The sequence below is a fragment of the Chiloscyllium plagiosum genome, chromosome 12, assembly GCF_004010195.1.
Source record: "Chiloscyllium plagiosum isolate BGI_BamShark_2017 chromosome 12, ASM401019v2, whole genome shotgun sequence".
Classification (NCBI taxonomy): Eukaryota; Metazoa; Chordata; class Chondrichthyes; order Orectolobiformes; family Hemiscylliidae; genus Chiloscyllium; species Chiloscyllium plagiosum.
In genome coordinates, this window is record NC_057721.1 from 77,467,503 (window position 1) to 77,486,201 (window position 18,699).

The 18,699-nt window shown below is 42.0% G+C and overlaps 1 protein-coding gene across 1 annotated transcript in view; it reads right to left on the reverse strand.

Annotated features, from left to right (window-relative positions):
* The window catches only part of LOC122554853, a 76,373-nt gene extending 58,153 nt beyond the window's left edge, over window positions 1-18,220 (reverse strand). Inside the window, exons 1-5 of the mRNA XM_043700199.1 lie at window positions 17,592-18,220; window positions 17,339-17,434; window positions 15,047-15,277; window positions 9,300-9,322; window positions 689-760 (exon numbers count right to left, since the gene is read on the reverse strand). Of these exons, the coding sequence (XP_043556134.1) occupies window positions 689-760; window positions 9,300-9,322; window positions 15,047-15,277; window positions 17,339-17,434; window positions 17,592-18,155 (986 nt within the window). The 5' untranslated portion in view covers window positions 18,156-18,220. The remainder of the gene's footprint in view (window positions 1-688; window positions 761-9,299; window positions 9,323-15,046; window positions 15,278-17,338; window positions 17,435-17,591) is intronic.
* Between the last annotated feature and the right edge of the window lie 479 nt (window positions 18,221-18,699).

Below are 18,699 nucleotides of genomic sequence, written 5' to 3' on the forward strand. Positions count from 1 at the left end.
AAGCAGATCCTGGAACAGGACACCGTAAGAAACAATATTCAGGTAAAACTGACAAGAGTAAATGGATATATTGACATCATTGTACAGAACTATCCAAATTATTGCAAAAATATCACCAATAATGAAATCAATGAATGTCTTCATGTTAAAAAAAACCGCAGGCCAGCACTTTCATGCAAAGTCACTTCCTTCATTCCTTATAATGTAAATTTTGAAGTTTATTCACTGTCTCAGAAACATGCTAACTGGTCTATCAAGCTCTGGCTTATACATTCCCCATTTCTGAATAGTGTGAAACAGTTGTCAGTTTGTGTCTTTTCATATTACCACTTCAGATATCTGCTCTCAACCATGTTCAGTCCTCTGGATTCAATCAAGCCAGCAAATGTTTTCTTCTTTTAAAGTAAGCCCCACTTAATGTTGATTTACATAACATTACTCCACTTTAATATTGTCAATAGGAATTGTCAATATATCCATTTAAACTTTGCTAATTCCGTTTTATGGTGAATTTGCATATCCTCCCTATGGTGAGGAGCTGGGGTTGTGGGAAAAAGGAGTTCAGGAAGCTACTGGCAAGGGTAATGTCAGGAGGCCCCATGGGTATCAACTACCTTCTACCAATGACCCAGAAATGATCTCCTTACAATAGCTCTCACTCAGGGTGACAGGTGCATATTTCTCTCACCCGAATGTTTTCGACTGAATTGATGTTTTGCAATCATCCACTGCTCCCATGTCACTTTTCATCTGTGAAATTCTAAAATGATAGAAATTATGACAAAAAGTGAGAACTTGACATAATAGGGTGAACTTTCCCAAATACATTTGGTGCAGTGATAAGAAGATCATCAGAAGAAGCAGGAAGGTGTTAATAGGGAGCTGAACATTTTCTGGATGCAAGGAAAGCTAGATGACCACTCAGTGGTTTTCAAGCACAGGGTCCTCCTGCATAACAGCCTGTGCCTGGGAAGGAATCCCCAGTATTAATGGCCGTGGTTACAAAACTCTGCTCAATGACCTCCGATACCCTTCCAATAGCTTTGGCCAACAAGACTCATAGAGTCATAGAGTCATAGAGATGTACAGCATGGAAACAGACCCTTCGGTCCAACCTGTCCATGCCGACCAGATATCCCAACCCAATCTAGTCCCACCTGCCAGCACACAGCCCATATCCCTCCAAACCCTTCCTATTCATATACCCATCCAAATGCCTCTTAAATGTTGCAATTGTACCAGCCTCCACCACATCCTCTGGCAGCTCATTCCATACCACCCTCTGCATGAAAATGTTGCCCCTAAGGTCTCTTTTATATCTTTCCCCTTTCACCCTAAACCTATGCCCTCTAGTTCTGGACTCCCCAAACCCAGGGAAAAGACTTTGCCTATTTATCCTATCTATGCCCCTCATAATTTTGTAAACCTCTATAAGGTCACCCCTCAGCCTCCGACGCTCCAGGGAAAACAGCCTCTCCCTGTAGCTCAGATCCTCCAACCCTGGCAACATCCTTGTAAATCTTTTCTGAACCCTTTCAAATTTCACAACATCTTTCCGATAGGAAGGAGACCAGAATTGCACGCAATGTTCCAACAGTGGCCTAACCAAGATACACAACAAACAGTGAGACAAAGTATCATACCCCTGATAACAAGGAAAAGACAAACACACAACCTTAACCCACTAAGGAGAGGGGAGCACTAAAAACACTAAGAAATGATAAGAACATAATCACATTACCAGCAGACAAAGGCAGAATGACGGTCATCCTGGACAAAGCAGAGTACATCCAGAAAACGCAACAACTACTTGCAAATACCAACACCTATCAAAAGAGGGAGTTTGACCCCACCCCACAGCTCACTCATCACTGAATAACTTTAGCAGTTAACCTACCATTCCTGATTGGGCCCTAAATTGGTTACTTAATTAAATAACGAGTGTAGTAAGGGTGCGGTAACTAGTTGTTGCCAACAATAAGTTCCTCACTTTCTCTCCAGCCTCTTCCCACTTTCAGCTACAGCATTGGGATGTGGCAGGATGTAGTACCTGCAAAGATCTGTGTTCAGGCCTCAATTAATCACATTATTCATTAATGACTTGGATAGTGGCGTAGAAAGTCATACATCCAAATTTGCTGATGGCACAAAGAAGGCAGCATTGTAGACAGTTTAGATGACCGCATAACTTTACATTTGGATTGATTGACTAAGTGAATTTGGCAAACTGTGGCAGATGGAGTTCAATATAAGCAAGTATGAAGTTATCCATTTTGGACCAAAAACATTGATAGATCAAGGTTTAATGATGCTGCTTCTTTAACACGGTTAGATTGTCTGCGTTTATCTACTTGAAGAAGCTTTGGTTTGATTTTAACAGTCAGTCAGTTGTGAAGCTACTGGACCCAAAGAATCTGGTCCATGCCAATCCTCCCCCTCTCTGACATCTCTCTTGTAAGAACCTGTTTTTGATTTTACCTTTTTGTTGCCAAGGGGTGTTTAAGGGGATTATTGCTGAAATTTGGAATAACATCATTAAGTTGGGATAGTCTGTTGGGTTTTCAGATAAGTTACGTTATTTTGTATTCTTTTATTTTTGTTTCATTCAGTACTTTGTAAATAAATTGTTTTATTTCAAACTGAGAGGTTTTGAGCAGCTGCATCATGCCTGGATTATCCACTATACACCTGCTCAAAACAACTAGAAAAGTTAGGGGCTGGGCTATCTCCTTGCAACGTTTTGAGGTGCTCTAGCCTCGTCCATAACAAGGGTAATTTCTAAATGCTATGAAGTTAAACACAGTGGATGGGGCTTCAGGACCATAGATGTTTAAAATATTACTATGAAATAAGATATTATATTATTAGTTTTAAATTTGAGGTAGCTTTTTTTTATTAAGCAAAAGCATTAATGGCTATGGGCTAAAGGCAGGTATACGGAGTTAGGCTACAGATCAGCCATGATCTCTTTAATGGAGGAATGGAGTTGAGGGGCTGAGTGGCCTACTCCTGTTCGTTTATCTCTGTTCCTTGATCAAACAGCTCAATGATTTTGCAAATGATTAGCAAACAAGAGGTCATTCAGGAAAAAGACAGAAATGATTCACCATGTGAAGGAACTAAGTAAATGTTAAAATCATAATATTAAAATAAATTTTGACTGAGGACATAGTGGGCTAATTGTATCTGATGATTTCAATTTCTCCAACATTAGCCAGGCTGTTCCAGTACAGCTACAACATTGGCATCTACCTGACCAAGTGGAAAATTGCCCAGGTATGTCCTGTACACAAAAAGCAGGACAAATTCAACCCAGTCAATTATTGCCCCATCAGCCTTCGCTCGATATCAGTAAAGTGATGGAAGGTGTCATTGACAGTGCTATCAAGCAGCACCTGCTCAGCAGTAACCTGCTCAGTGACACCCAGTTTGGGTTCCACCAGGGCCACTCAGCTCCTGATTTCATTATGGCTTTTGTTCAAACATGGACAAAACAGCTGAATTCCAAAGCTGAGGCAAGAGTGACAGCCCTTGATATCAAGGTCATATTTCACAGAGTGTTGCATCATGAAGTCCTAGCAAAACTGCAATCAATGGGTATCAGTTGGACTCATACCTGGCACACAGGAAGATGGTTCATTCCCATACAAATCAGTGGATGTCTCTGATATGATGTAATAAGACTCTTTTCATTTCACCATATAGAATCTTCAACATCTAATGCAAGGCGTTTGTTGGTTTTTGTCATAGTTTCTCAGCTTTGATCACATATTTATTCCATTTGACCTCTTCACACCTTTGGTAAATACTGTAAAAGTGCTATTTGACTTGAACTCTTTGATAATCTTTGAGTTGTAATCTTGTAATAAGAGGAACACTGCACTAAGTAATTCACACCCTGACTCCCCAAAGCCTGAGCACAACCTACAAGACTCAAGTCTTGATATAATACTCCCCATCTGTCTGAATGAGTGCAGCTCCAACAACACTCAAGAAGCTTAACACCATCTTGGACAAAGCAGCCCATTTAATTGGCATCCACAAGCATCTACATCCCCTGTGTTCTGTGGAAGCGTCACTCAACTGGAAACGTTAACTGTGAATTCTTTCTACAGATGCAGCTAGACCTGCTGAGCTTTTCCAGCAATTTCTGTTTATCTTCCATATTCCTTCCCCCACTGATGCTCAGGAGCAGCAGTGTGAACTATCTGCAAGATGCACGGGAGAAATTCATCAAAGATCCTCAGACAACACCTTTCAAACCCATGACCACTACCATCTAGAAAGAGACCAATTCCTCCAAGTTACCCTCCAAACCACTCACCATCCTGACTTAGAAATATATCGGAGAAAGTGAGGACTGCAGATGCTGGAGATCAGGGCTGAAAATGTGTTGCTGGAAAAGCGCAGCAGGTCAGGCAGCATCCAAGGAGCAGGAGAATCGACGTTTCGGGCATGAGCTCCTGATTCCTGAAGAAGGGCTCACACCCGAAACGTTGATTCTCCTGCTCCTTGGATGCTGCCTGATCTGCTGCGCTTTTCCAGCAACACATTTTCAGCTTAGAAATATATCGCCATTCCTTCAGTGTCCTGGAAATCCTGGAATTCCACGATCAGGTGATGGAAACAACTAAGATGCTCAAGCAAGGGAAGCAGATGCATGGAAACATCTGCAAGTCACCTTCAATTCAGACACTATCTTGAAAATATAAAATGCTGGAACTCTCTTCTTAAAAGCACTGTGGTCTGCAGTGGTACAAGAAAACAGTACATCACCACCTTCTGAAGGATGATTAGAGATGGGTAGTAGATGGTCATGAACCAATGAAAAACAAAACAAAGAGCTGGTAATTTTAAGAAATATAGTCAAAAGAGTGCCAACATGACACAATGGTCAATATTATCATACAGATTGAGATATAGTGACCTGAAGCAATAACAAGAGGTCAGATTGACTTTGTCATTGCGGAAATGAAATTGATGGGAGGAAGTAACATTGTTAAGGACATGCATAAATGTAGCAGTCAACTGTTAGAACACTGGAGTCTTAAACATCTGCATATAATAATGTTAAAAATCACACAACACCAGGTTATAGTCCAACAGGTTTAATTGGAAGCACACTAGCTTTCGGAGTGCCACTCCTTCATCAGGTGATTGTGGACTATAACCTGGTGTTGTGTGATTTTTAACTTTGTACACCCCAGTCCAACATCAACATCTCCAAATCATATAATGATTGTCCAACTCTTTTGGTTATAGTCCTCCTGCTGGTAAAACATGATGAGGAGATTTTAACCATGGAGCTGCTCATTTTATAACGGGAATTTCGATCCAAGTGCCACAGTGTAGGTTAGCAGCACCTCACTATGTACAAAATCTTGCCTGTAAGTCAGAGGCTTGCACTTTCAAATGAGTGTGTCACTATCAGAGGTGCCCTCTTTGAGATGAAATGTGAAACCAAAACCCAGCCTGTGCTCTAAGCTGCATGTAAAAGATCCTAAGGCATTAGTCTGAGGGAGAACAATAAAGGGTTTCCCTGATGTCTTGGTAAATATTTAATCTCATAATCAAATCACATAAACAGTTTATCTGATCGCCTCTTACAATTCTGTTTGTGAAATCTGCATTACCTACATTACTTCATAAGCTACAGTTGTGTTTTGGTATGTTCTGTAGTTGTGAAAGGTAACATATCAAACTACAACTTCAGGCCACATGGAGCAGGGCAGAAAGGGCAATTTTCAAATAATGAGTGCATCTTACATATAACAAACTTAATACAACAAAGCAATCTGTTTGTGCAGTAGTGGCTGAAAATATTCTCTGGATATTCAGGAAATTGTCCACTTTTGTGCAAGCTACAATTTATACAATCGAGAACAAAGTTTGCTCAGGCAATCAACAAAAAAATAAAATCGTATGCTATATCCCCACAGTTAGTATTCAATCTAGTGGCATGCAATGTAAATGTGGGTAGCCTGAGCTCCAATCCAGATTCCCTTCCTTCAGGAATAAAAGAATAACTTGAGTAAGATTAGGGCCTGTTAAGGACAGTAGTGGGAAGTTGTGCGTGGAATCTGAAGAGATAGGAGAAGTGTTAAATGAATATTTTTGTTACATTCACACAGGAACAAGACAACGTTGTCAAGGAGAATACTGAGATACAGGATATTAGACTAGACAGGATTGAGGTTCATAAGAAGGAGACGTTAGCAATCCTGGAAAGTGTGAAAATAGATTGGTCATATGTTCCGGATGGGATTTATCCTGGAATTCTCTGGAAACGAGGGAGGAGATTGCAGAGCCTTTGGCTTTGATATTTATGTCATCATTGCCTCCAGGAATAGTGTCAGAAGACTGGAGGAAAGCAAATGTCGTCCCCTTGTTTAAGAAGGGGAGTAGAGACAACCCTGGTAATTATAGACCAGTGAGTCTTATTTTGATCGTGGGCAAAGTGTTGGAAAGGATAATGGGGTAGGATTTGTAATCATCTAGAAAGGAATAATTTGATTAGGGATAGTCAATATGGTTTTGTGAAGGATAGAACGTGCCTCACAAATCTTATTGAGTTCTTTGAGAAGGTGACCAAATAGAGGGTAAATGTGGTGTATATGGATTTCAGTAAAGCGTTAGATAAGTTTCCTCACAGTAGGTTTTTGCACTAAAAGGATGGGTTAGTAAATTTGTAGATGACATTAAGGTCATTGGAGTTGTGGACAGTGCAGAAAGATGTTGGAAATTACAGAGGGACATAGTTAAGCTGCAGAGCTGGGCTGAGAGGTGGCAAATAGAATTTAATGCAGAAAAGTGTGAGTTAATTAACTTTGGAATGAACAACAGGAATAAAGAATACTAGGCTAATGGTAAGATTCTTGGTAGTATGGATGAACAGAGAGATCTCGGTGTCCATCAAATCTTAGTAGGACTTATACGCTTAATGGTAAGGTTCTAGGGAGTGTTGCTGAACAAAGAGACCTTGGAGTGCAGATTCATAGCTCCTTGAAAGTGGAGTCACAGTTAGATAGGATAGTGAAGAAGGCATGTGGTATGCTTTCCTTTACTGGTCAGAGTACTGAACACAGGAGTTGGGACCTCATGTTGCAGATCTACAGGACATTGGTTAGGTCACTTTTGGAATATTGCGTGCAATTCTGGTCTCCTTCCTATCGGAAGGATTTTTGAAACTTGAAAGAGTTCAGAAAAGATTTACAAGGATGTCGCCAGGGTTGGAGGATTTCAGCTATAGGGAGAGGTTGAATAGGCTAGGGCTGTTTTCTCTGGAGTGTCGGAGGCTGAGGGGTGACCTTATCGAGGTTTTTCTAAAATCATGAGGAGCATGATTCATGGATAGCACAGTGGCACAGTGGTTAGCACTACTGCCTCACAGCGCTAGAGACCCGGGTTCAATTCCCGCCTCAGGCGACTGTGTGGAGTTTGCACATTCTCCCCGTGTCTGTGTGGGTTTGCTCCGGTTTCCTCCCACAGTCCAAAAATGTGCAGGTTAGGTGAATTGGTTATGCTAAATTGCCTGTAGTATTAGGTGAAGGGGTAAATCTGAGTGAGTTGCACTTCGGCAGGTCGGTGTGGACTTGTTGGGCCGAAGGGCCTGTTTCCACACTGTAAGTAATCTAATCTAATCATGGACAGGGTAAATAGACAAAGTCTCTTCCCTGGAATCCAAAACTAGAGGGCATAGGGTGAGAGGGGAAAGATATAAAAGAGACCTAAAGGGCACTTTTTCACGCAGAGGGTTGTACATGTATGGAATGAGCTGCCAGAGGAAGTGGTGGAGGCTAGTGGAATTGCAACATTTAAAGGACAGCTGGATGGGTATATGAATAGGAAGGGTTTGGAGGGATATGGGCCAGGTGCTGGCAGGTGGGACTAGATTGGGTTGGGATATCTGGTCAGCATGGACGAGTTGGACCAAAGGGTCTGTTTCCATGCTGTACATCTCTATGACTCTATAAGTCTACATAGCTCTCTGAAGGTTGCCACCCAGGTTATTAGTAGAGGGATTGAGTTTTGAAGCCACGAGGTCATGCTGCAGCTGTACAAAACTCTGGAGCGGCCGCACTTGGAGCAGTGTGTAAAGTTCTGGTCGCCGCATTATAGGAAAAAGCATAAGACCATGGGACCATAAGATTGGAAGTATGGCCATTCGGCCCATCGAGTCCACTCCGCCATTCAATCCTGGCTGATGAGCATTTCACCGCCACTTACCCGCACTCTCCCCATAGCCCTTAATTTCTTGCGAGATTAAGAATTTATCAATCTCTGCCTTGAAGACATTTAAGGTCCCACCTTTCACTGCGCTCCATTGCAATGAATTCCACAGGCCCACCATTTCTCTGGCTGAAGAAATGTTGCCTCATTTTCATTCTAAATTGACCCCACCTAATTCTAAGGCTGTGCCCATGGGTCCTAGTATCCCCGCCTGATAGAAACAACTTCCCAGCGTCCACCCTTTCTAAACCATGCATTATCTTGTAAGTTTCTTTTAGATCTCCCCTCAACCTTCTAGACTCTAATGAATACAATCCCAGGATCCTCAGCTGTTCATCATATGTTAAGCCTGCCATTCCAGAGATCATCAGTGTGAATCTTTGCTGGACACGCTCCAGTGCTGGTATGTCTTTTCTGAGGTGTGGGGCCCAAAACTGAGCCCAGTATTCTTAATGGGGCCTAACCAGAGCTTTATAAAGTTAGGTAGCACATCGCTCCTTTTACCTTCCAACCCTCTTGAGATAAATCGTGGAAGCATTGGAAAGGGTTCAGAGGAGATTTACTAGGATGTTGCCTGGTATGGAGGGAAGGTCTTATGAGGAAAGGCTGAGGGATTTGTGGTTGTTTTCATTCGAGAGAAGAAGGTTAATAGAGACATACAAGATGATCAGAGGATTAGAGAGGGTGGACAGTGAGAGCCTTTTACCTCAGATGGTGATGGCTAGCACAGGGGACATAGCTTTAAATTGAGGGGTGACAGATATAGGACAGAAGTCAGAGGTAGGTTCTTTACTCAGAGAGTATTAAGAGCTTGGAATGCCCCGTCTGCAACATTAGTCGACTCGCCAACTTTAAGGGCATTTAAATGGTCATTAGATACATATATAAATGAGAAGGGAATAGTGTAGGTTAGATGGGCTTCAGCTTGGTTTCACAGGTAGGCGCAACATTGAAGGCCGAAGGGCCTTTTCTGTGTTGTATTGTTCTATGTTCTATGTTCTGTGCTCATTAACTCCTCTCTCGGAAACTAGTGATGCTTCTCACTTACCCAATAATTGAAGTAAACGTACCTGGAAAGGAGTTGTTTAGATCCCTGTGAAAAAAAAGAAGAGATCAATCATAATCAAAGGGAATGAGATTCATATCAAAGAGCTCCCCACCTCAGAAGTATAGAATTGTTACAGTACAGCAGGAGACCATTCAACCCATCATTTCTGCACCAGCTCTCTCAATGAGCAAACAACACATTGCTGGCAAAACCCAGCACATCTGACAGTGCCTGTTGAGGGAAATTCAAGTTAAATTTTTGGGACCAGTGACCCTTCTTTCGAGCCATTGCCAGACCTGCTGAGTTTTTCCAACAACGCCAGCTTTTAAAGGCTTCATGTCTCTACTATCCATTACAGATTACATCCCCCCCTATAACGCACTCCGGGTAAAAACGTTTTTCTTCAAATCCCCTGTAAACCTCCTGCCTTTCATTTTAAAATTATGTCTCCTTCGACTAAGGGAAACAATTGTTTTCTATCCACCCGGTCTATACTGCTTGTAATCTTGTACACCTAATCAGATCCCCCCTCAACCTTCCTTGCTCTAAAGAGAATAACCAGAACTTATCCAGCCTCTTCATATCTGCAATGTTCCAGTCCAGGCAACCCCCCCGGTGAATCTCCTTTGCACCTCCTTCAGTGCAATCTTATTCTTCCAACAGTGTGCTGACTAGACTGCACTCAATAGTTGTGACCTAGCCAAAGTTTTGTTCAACTCCAGCAAGGCTTCCTCACCCTTTAGTTTACAGGCACAAAGCACAAGAGCCTCTGAAACTAACCAAGGAGATGTATGTAAAGCAGTAAAAGCAAGTCTTCCCATTGGACTACTAACAGAGATCTGAGAGTGACTCTCACAAGCCTCTGAAGTGCAAGAACATTTGAAACTCCTTCAAACAACAATGAAGCAAAAACCAAACAACCATATCACGGTCTGAAGCTTTCAGCTAGGAATCTACAGGTTCAGGCACAATTAATACCAGATGATCCTTTAAATGTCTGATTCGGTGGTCTGTGCAGGGTAGTGAACAAACATGAGGAAGTTCTGAGGAAGGGTCACCTGACCCTAAACGTTGACTCTATTTCTCCTCAACTTTTCCAGCAGCCTCTGTTTGTCTCTGATTTATAACATCTGCAGCTCTTTCGGGTTTTTATTAAACGTGTGGAAGTGATTGAGACCCAGGTCAGGGAGAAGAGCAAAAGGTTGAATCTTGTCAACATGATAAAACAATACCAAGAAGGGGACAAGCGGGTAACAGTCTGTCCCATTGCCACTAGCCTAAGGCGGAGAATAGCAGGGAGGATAAATTGGAAGGAGATATGTATGAGGCCTACTAACAAACACCAAAATATTGCCAAACTTAGACTCCCCAATTAGCCACCTAATTACAGAGCAGTGAACTGACATAACAACGATGCTCACTGAGTTAAGGGTTTATGTGGAAACAAGCGAGATTGCACCATCTTGGCTCTAAGTAATGTGAATATGTGAGAGGGATCTGTAAGTCACATCTTTATTGACTGCACCCAGAAAGGTTGGCCCCTCCCAAAAAAGCTAATAGAATACAGTCCATTCTGTATCTACAGGACAAGAACTAAGAAGTACAAGTCATATCACAAAGCCCCAGGTACACTATACCTGGAATACTGCAAACAGTTTTTGGTCACTACATTTTAGACAAATATATTGAACTTGGAGAGACAGCAGTGTACACTTACCACAAATCTTATCTCTATGCCAGGGGTAAGAAGGAGACATTACACAAACTAGAACTCTGGCTGTTGAAACATTTTTTACTCATGGGACTTGGGTATCATTGGCAGGGTCAGCATTTATTTGCTATTGAGAAGCTGCTGGTGAACTGCCTTTTATTTTAACGTCTGCAGTCCACATGTTGTAGGTAGATCCACAATGCCCTTCTGGAGGGAATACCAGAATTTTGATGCAATGATACAACATGTTTCCAAGTCAAGACTATAGAGAAACTTGCAGATGGTAGTGTTGTCATGTATCTGCTGAACTTGTCCTTCAAGGTGGTACTGTTTGTGGGTGTGGAAGGTTCAAAGGATCTTTGGTGAATTTCTGCAGTGTATTTTGTAGTTAGTACACACTGCTTCCATGGTCTAGGCAGTGGATGCTTGTGGATGTTGTGTTAATCAAATTAGCTGCTTTGTCCTGGATGGTGTCTTGAGTGTTGTTGGAGCTGCACTTATCCAGGCAAATGGAGAGTATTCCTTCGCACTACTGACTTGTGCGTTGTGGATGATGGACAGGCTTTGGGGAGTCAGGAAGTTACTCACCACAGCATTCCTAGTCTCTGACCTGCTCTTGTAGCTACATTATTTATGTGGCAAGTCCAATTGAGTTTCTGGTCAATGGTAACCCACAGAATGTTAATAGTAAGGGATTCAAAGATGATAATGCCATTGGATGTCAAAGGACAATGCTTAGATTATCTTTAATTGGTCACTGTCTGGGCATTTGTGAGGTGAAAATGTTACTTGCCACTTTTTAGACAAAGCCTAAATATCCCCCAGGTCTTACTGACTCTGGAAATGGACTGCAGGGTTACAGGGATGGGGTAGGGATTGGGTCTGGGTGGGATGCTCTTCAGAGGGTCAATGTGGGCTTCATTGACCAAATAACCTGCTTCCACACTACAGGGATTCGATGATTCTATAATCTCCCATTGTGCCAGATATGATTCCAACCAGTGAAGAGTTTTACTCTGATATTCATAGATTCCAATTTTTCCAGGGGTCCTAAGTCAACAGTTATCACTCTCACCTCACCTCTTGAATTCAGCTCTTTTGTCCACATTTGTAGCCAGACTGTAATGAGGTCAGGAACCGAGTGGCTCTGGTGGAACCAAACTGGCAACAGTGAGCAGGTTATTGCTGAGCAGGAGCTGCTTGATAACACTGTTGATGACACCTTCCATCACTTTACTGATGATCAAGAGTACACTGTTGGGGTGGTAATTGTCTGGGATAAGTTTGTCTTTTTATGTACAGGATAAATCTGGGGAGGTATTGTCAGATGAATGCAGTGTTGTAGCTATACTGGAACTGCTTGGCAAGAGGTATAGCAAGTTCTGGAGCACAAGTCTTCAGTACTATTGTCAGAGTGTTGTCAGGGCCCTTAGCCTTTACTTCCAACTCTTTCTTGGGATCACATAGAGTGAATCAAATTGGCTGAAGACTTGCATGTGTGATGGCGGGGACCTATGGCAAAGGCCAAGAGGCACTTAGATTTAGAAATATAACAGTTATCTTTCTTGGTGGCTTGGTCATATATCAATATTGCCCAGGATACCATAGAGTATTCCCATGTTCTTCTTTGGAATACCTTTGCAGGATCTTGCCCTTCCATCTAAGAGGGCAAAGTGGGCTTTGTTTAACATCTCTTCTGTGAGATGGCACCTGACAATGCAGTAGGCCTTGGAATCCTAAACAAGAATGTTGGCCTAGATTCTGACCACAACTATACAGAGTAGAACTGGGAAATCACAAACTCTGGGGTCAGGCAAGGGTACTTGAGCAACATTCCTGATGAAGGGCTTATGCCTGAAACATCGATTCTCCTCTTCCTCGGATGCTGACTAATGTGCTGTGCTTTTCCAGCACCTCAGTCTCTACCCTTGCAACAGCTGACAGTGGAGTTTAAGTAAGGGACTTCAAAGAAACAGATTAAACTTTTGACTTGATGCCACCACTTCAACCAAGGCATTTTAAAGCAAGTGAGATTGTATTATGATCACAGTTGATGATATTACTGGACAGACAAGATCCTTCTGATCTGTGAAGCTTAGTTTGATAGATCACAAATGGCGTTTTTCTTTTTATATACCATGGTGATCAGTCATTGAAAATATTCACAAGAAGCTACTAAAATACTTCTAACAAAGGAAGATGAAATTTATCTCACAAAAGATAAACTCAAGCTGTATTACACTGGCAAGATCTATTGAAACAATCTTAATACAATTATCAATAGAAAGATTTATCTCTACTACCCAGCAATGCCCTCAAACCTCATTGAAGAATCACTCAATCTGCATGATTAAACTTTCCTCTGCTGGCATGACAGTCCATCTGCTTTGTTTCAGCTCTCTCTTCAGTTAATGTCTCACCCCTGGACCCTTGGAATAAACTGCTAACTTGGTTCATTATTGCTTAGTTCGTGTTCCCTAAATCCATGTCTTCAACAGTGTTAGCCTCTTCCCCAACACACCCACAACCTTGTACTTTTGAAGCTTTCATCTCACCAACTTATAAACAAAGTCCACAAAGATGTGCACGTTAGGAGAACTGGCCATGCTAAATTGCCTATAGTGTTCAGGGATGTGAAGGTTATTTATATTAGTCAGGGGTAATGTAGAGTAATACGGTAAAGAAATGGATCTGGTTGGGATGCACTTCTGAGGTTCAGTGTGGACTTGTTGGGCCAAATGGCCTGTTTCCATACTGTAGGGATTCTTCTCAGCGAACTCAGGAATTCTCCCAGTCTTGACTGCTTGGAGACTTCTAATTTCAGCACCTCTGCTGTAGTCTTCCTCAAGCTGCAACTCTCTCTCTTCTGTTTCTCTGCTGATCATACAACTCAAGTCAGAATAATTCATTTCCCAGTTAGCTTGCTGGTCATTTACCTGAAATAATATGACTTCTTGTAAGTGCTGGACTGAACTCAAAGTTAAAAATTAATTTCTGAACTTTAAAATAACAAGTCTCAGGCGACTGACTGTGTGGAGTTTGCACACCCTCCCCGTGTCTGCGTGGGTTTCCCCCGGGTGCTCCGGTTTCCTCCCACAGTCCAAAAATATGCACGTTAGGTGAATTGGCCATGCTAAATTGCCCGTAGTGTTAGGTGAGGGGGTAAATGTAGGGAAATGGGTCTGGGTGGTTTGCGCTTCAGTGGGTCGGTGTGGACTTGTTGGGCCGAAGGGCCTGTATCCACACTGTAACTAATCTAATCTAAGTCAAATCTTCATAGAACTGAATAATTAAAATTAAGTTTTCCTTCTTCTTGGAACCCAAGTTCCCAATAATAATTCTATATTCTAAGCTATCATTTGAAAAGAAACAATATGTAGGCCAATAATTTGTAGGAAGAAGGAATGTTACTAGATCAAAGGCTCATTTGGAGAGCCAGTGTAGACATGATGGACCAAATGGTCTCCTGTGCATTGTATCCATTCTATGATTTGATTTAACTTTAAGATCACGGGAGTTAAATGGGTTAGACAGACCAAATCTACTTTTGTTCACTTGCTGAACAGTCTACTGCTAGGGGTATAGTCTGTGCCATAGAACCAGACCCTTAATGAGTGAAACCGGGAAATAGTTCGATTTGCAAAGAATGATCAAAATTTAGAATATACTTCCGCAAATGTAATCAATGCTCAATTACTTGTTCATTTTAAACCTGAGCTTGACTGATTTTTGTTATCAAAATATATTGAGGGATATGGGATAAAGATTTAAATTGTTGTTCAGATCAGACAAGATCCCATTGAATCGAAGAAAAGTTTTGAGCAATTGAATAGCTGACTACTGTTATTATAGTGCATCCTTTCTTTATGTTTTCCCATTCATTACCAAGTGTAAGAACGAAATTATGCTCAGCTGTGAAACCTTCCCAGTGTTCACTCGTTCATGGTTGTATTTTATTTACATGCATTCAGACTGACCACTTGAGGGAGACACTAAGACTGCTGGTAGTTGAGCAAACTACAAAGAACTCAAGGGATAACAAGAAATATGAACTGTACCTGAAGAAAGGAAAGGCAATCCATTTTCAGTTGTTTCTCTGTTTCAATATGTATTAATTTAATCTGTTTTAGCTTTTCTTCCAGTGATGTTGCTTTGCTCCTAATATCAGAGAGCACTCGATTCTCCTCATCGTTAATCAGTTTAATGGCATACGTTTCATCTTCTTCCAGTTGCTTCCTCCATTCAGAGAACTTCTTCGATAGCTGTTCTCTCAGCTCATTGGAGCGTGTCTAAAAATCCAAATCACACTCACATATTTTTATACATAGAACTGCATATGATCAGTTCACAACACTCTGCTCATAGGAAGTGGACAGCCTTTGCATTACTAATTACTTGTCCTTGAGAAAGTGGTGGGGAATCATTTTCTTGGACCATTGGAGGGAGTAGAGAACATTCTCCCAGAGTGCTATTAGATTGGATCTTTCGGGATTTTACTGAGAAGGAAGGAATGTATAGTAGGATGTCCATATAAGATAGAGTTAAAAATCACATAACACCAGGTTGTGGTCCAACAGGTTTACTTAACTAGTTACCTGATGAAGAAGAAGCTCGTATTTCCAAACCTGTTGAACTATAATCTGGTGTTGTACAATTTTTAAATTTGTCCACCCCAGTCTAACACTGTCACCTCCATTTATTTGGGGGGAGGCATGGGGGGAGTGGTATTAGGAAACAGTGTTTTTTTTTAGATTAGATTACAGTGTGGAAACAGGCCCTTCGGCCCAACAAGTCCACACCGACCCGCCGAAGCGCAACCCACCCATACCCTTACATTTACCCCTTACCTAACACTACGGGCAATTTAGCATGGCCAATTCACCTAACCTGCACATCTTTGGATTGTGGGAGGAAACCGGAGCACCCGGAGGAAACCCACGCAGACACGGGGAGAATGTGCAAACTCCACACAGTCAGTCGCCTGAGGCGGGAATTGAACCCGGGTCTCCGGCGCTGTGAGGCAGCAGTGCTAACCACTGTGCCCACATGCACCATTCTCATGCACCATTTTGCAGCCCTACTGACACCCCAACTTTTCGATACTCTCAGGCTTCCTGAGAACATTTTAACCAGATGGTCAAAACATTGAGTTCATAAGTGATTCAGCATAGAATCAGAGCTTTGAACATGTTCTCGGCAACTTGCTATTCCATGCATCAAAAGAGATGGGGAGGGGTGGGGTAAACTGAAATTTAACATGCCCCATTCGATCACTTGCAACAAAAACTGACCAACTTCCCAATAGGGAAGCTGTAAGAATTAGTCAAAATTGGTGGAATGGTGGTTGTCACGAGACTAGGACTCAGTTTTGTAAATATACAAGGTGGTCGGCAAATTCACTTCCAAAGTCTCCGGAGAAAATTATTCATAGGAGCAACCGATCAGAAAAAAACCCTCCTACATGGAACAGCAGAAGTACTGTGCTTCTCTCTGATGTTTGCTGTTGATAGACTCACTGTCAATCTCTAAGATGAATTTTACCACTTAAACTGCAATGGTTCAAAAAGGCACTGCAGCGCCAAGCTCTCCAAGGGAATTAAGGATGGGAAACAAATGTTGGCCTAATCTGTGACGACCGTATCCATGAACCAACATAAAAATTTAAATCACATGGGGAGGTGGTGGCCATGTGACATTATCACTGGACTATTTATCCAGAAAGCAAGGTAATGCCCTGCGGGCATGGGTTCAAATCCCGCCATGGCAGATGGTGGAGTTTAAATTCAATTAAAAACTCTGGAATTAAGACTCTAATGATGACCATGTATCCATTGTCAATTGCTGGGAAAACTCATCTGGTTCACTAATGTCCTTTATGGAAGGAAACTGCTATCTTTACCCAGTCTGGCCTATATGTGACTCCAGGCCCACAGGAATGTGGTTAACTCTCAACTGCCCTCTAAGTAATTAGGGCAATGACAATAAATGTTAGCACCTCATGAGTAAATTTTAAAAAAGCTCACAGTTACAGGGCACCATTTCAAAATGAGCAGATGACACAAAGCTTGGAAACGTTGCGAACTGTGAGAAGAGCATTAATAGAATATGTTTAACATAAAACCAAGTGGAATGGGCATACACCCAGTAAACATCAATTCTCAAGGAATAAGTACATGCTCATTGGAATTCCCTGGAGCCCCACTGTACAAAAGATAAACAGCTCCATATTAAGCACATGGAGTGTTTGATGTAATTAGTGCCATGCCCCTGTCAGGACACGCCTAGTGTCACATATGTTTACCCAGCTCTGTGGAAAATCATTTCCAAATCCAGTTACACAGGATTCCTACCTTTACTTCATCTTCTGCTTTCTTCAAGTCTTCTTGATCAGTTGAAAATTTGTTCTGAACTTCACAATGATCCCCCCATTCTTTCTTCAATTTGTCCTAAAAATTGCAATTTAAATAGTTTAGGAAGTTAATTCCAAGAAACAAACTTGCTTAATTGTGATTGCCTTTTTAAAACTTCACTTTTGTTTCCTCTGGATTGTTTGAGCCCTGTAGTATGGACCGTGCCTCAGCTCCTGAACAAAACAACGCTCACCTTGACTTTAGCTTCTGCCTGATCCAGGTTCAGGAGAGTGTGAGATTTGTGTTTCCCTATCACTGTACAAGATATACACACACACTGTTCATCCTGCTCGCAGTAAAACTCAAGAATCTTCTTATGATCCAGACACTGTTTCTTCGTAAGGTCGTCTAGAGGCTCGATCAGGATGTGATCCTGGTAAGTCTTCTTTACCAAATGTGGCTTTAAATGCAGGGAACAAAATGAGGTGTCGCATTTGAGACAGGTCTTCACAGCTGGAGATGGATTCTCCATGCAGTATTCACACATGACAGGGGTTGATTCAGCAGCAGTAACTTGGGACTGGTGGTATTTCTCCACGATATTGCGCAAAGTGAAGTTTTTCTGCAGTTGGGGCTTAGGTTTGAATGTCCTGCGGCATTGAGGGCAGTTGACTCCCAACTTATTGCTTACACCTTTCCAAGTATTGTTGATACAGTTCAAGCAGAAACTGTGCTGACAGGGCAGTATGACGGGGTCCTGGTACACATGGAGACACACAGCACAAGTTAATTCCTCTTCAAAAGCTTCTGCTTCCATTCTTGCACAGCTGGGAAGGAAGCTCTGCACAAGGTTTTGTGTCGCCAGCAAAGCAGGAAGTGAAAGAACGGGAGTGTCCCAGTGGAGTATACTACTTTCAGTTTCAGGACTGGTTGAAGTTTAATTAACTCTTTGAATTCTGCAATCGAGAAAGTGCAAATGATCATTTTAACTCCTTCCGTCTTCTACCAGATCGGTAGAAACCAGAAAATCTGCCCCACTTACACTGGAGACCAGTATGAACATAGTTTAGACAAAGACTAATAACTAGGAGGAAGTGAGCACTGCAGATGCTGGAGAGTCAGATTCGAGAGTGTGATGCTAGAAAAGCACAGCAAGTCAGTCAGCATCCGAGGAGCAGGAGAGTTGACATTTCAGGCATAAGGCCTTCATCAGGAATGTGGAGGGAGAAAGGGGCTGAGAGATAAATAGGAAGGTGAGGGGGTGGGGGAAGGTAGGTGAGAAGGAGATAGTTGAATGCAGGTGGGAGCTAATTATGATAGGTCAGTGGGAAGTGTGGAGTGGATAGGTGGGGCGGAAGGTA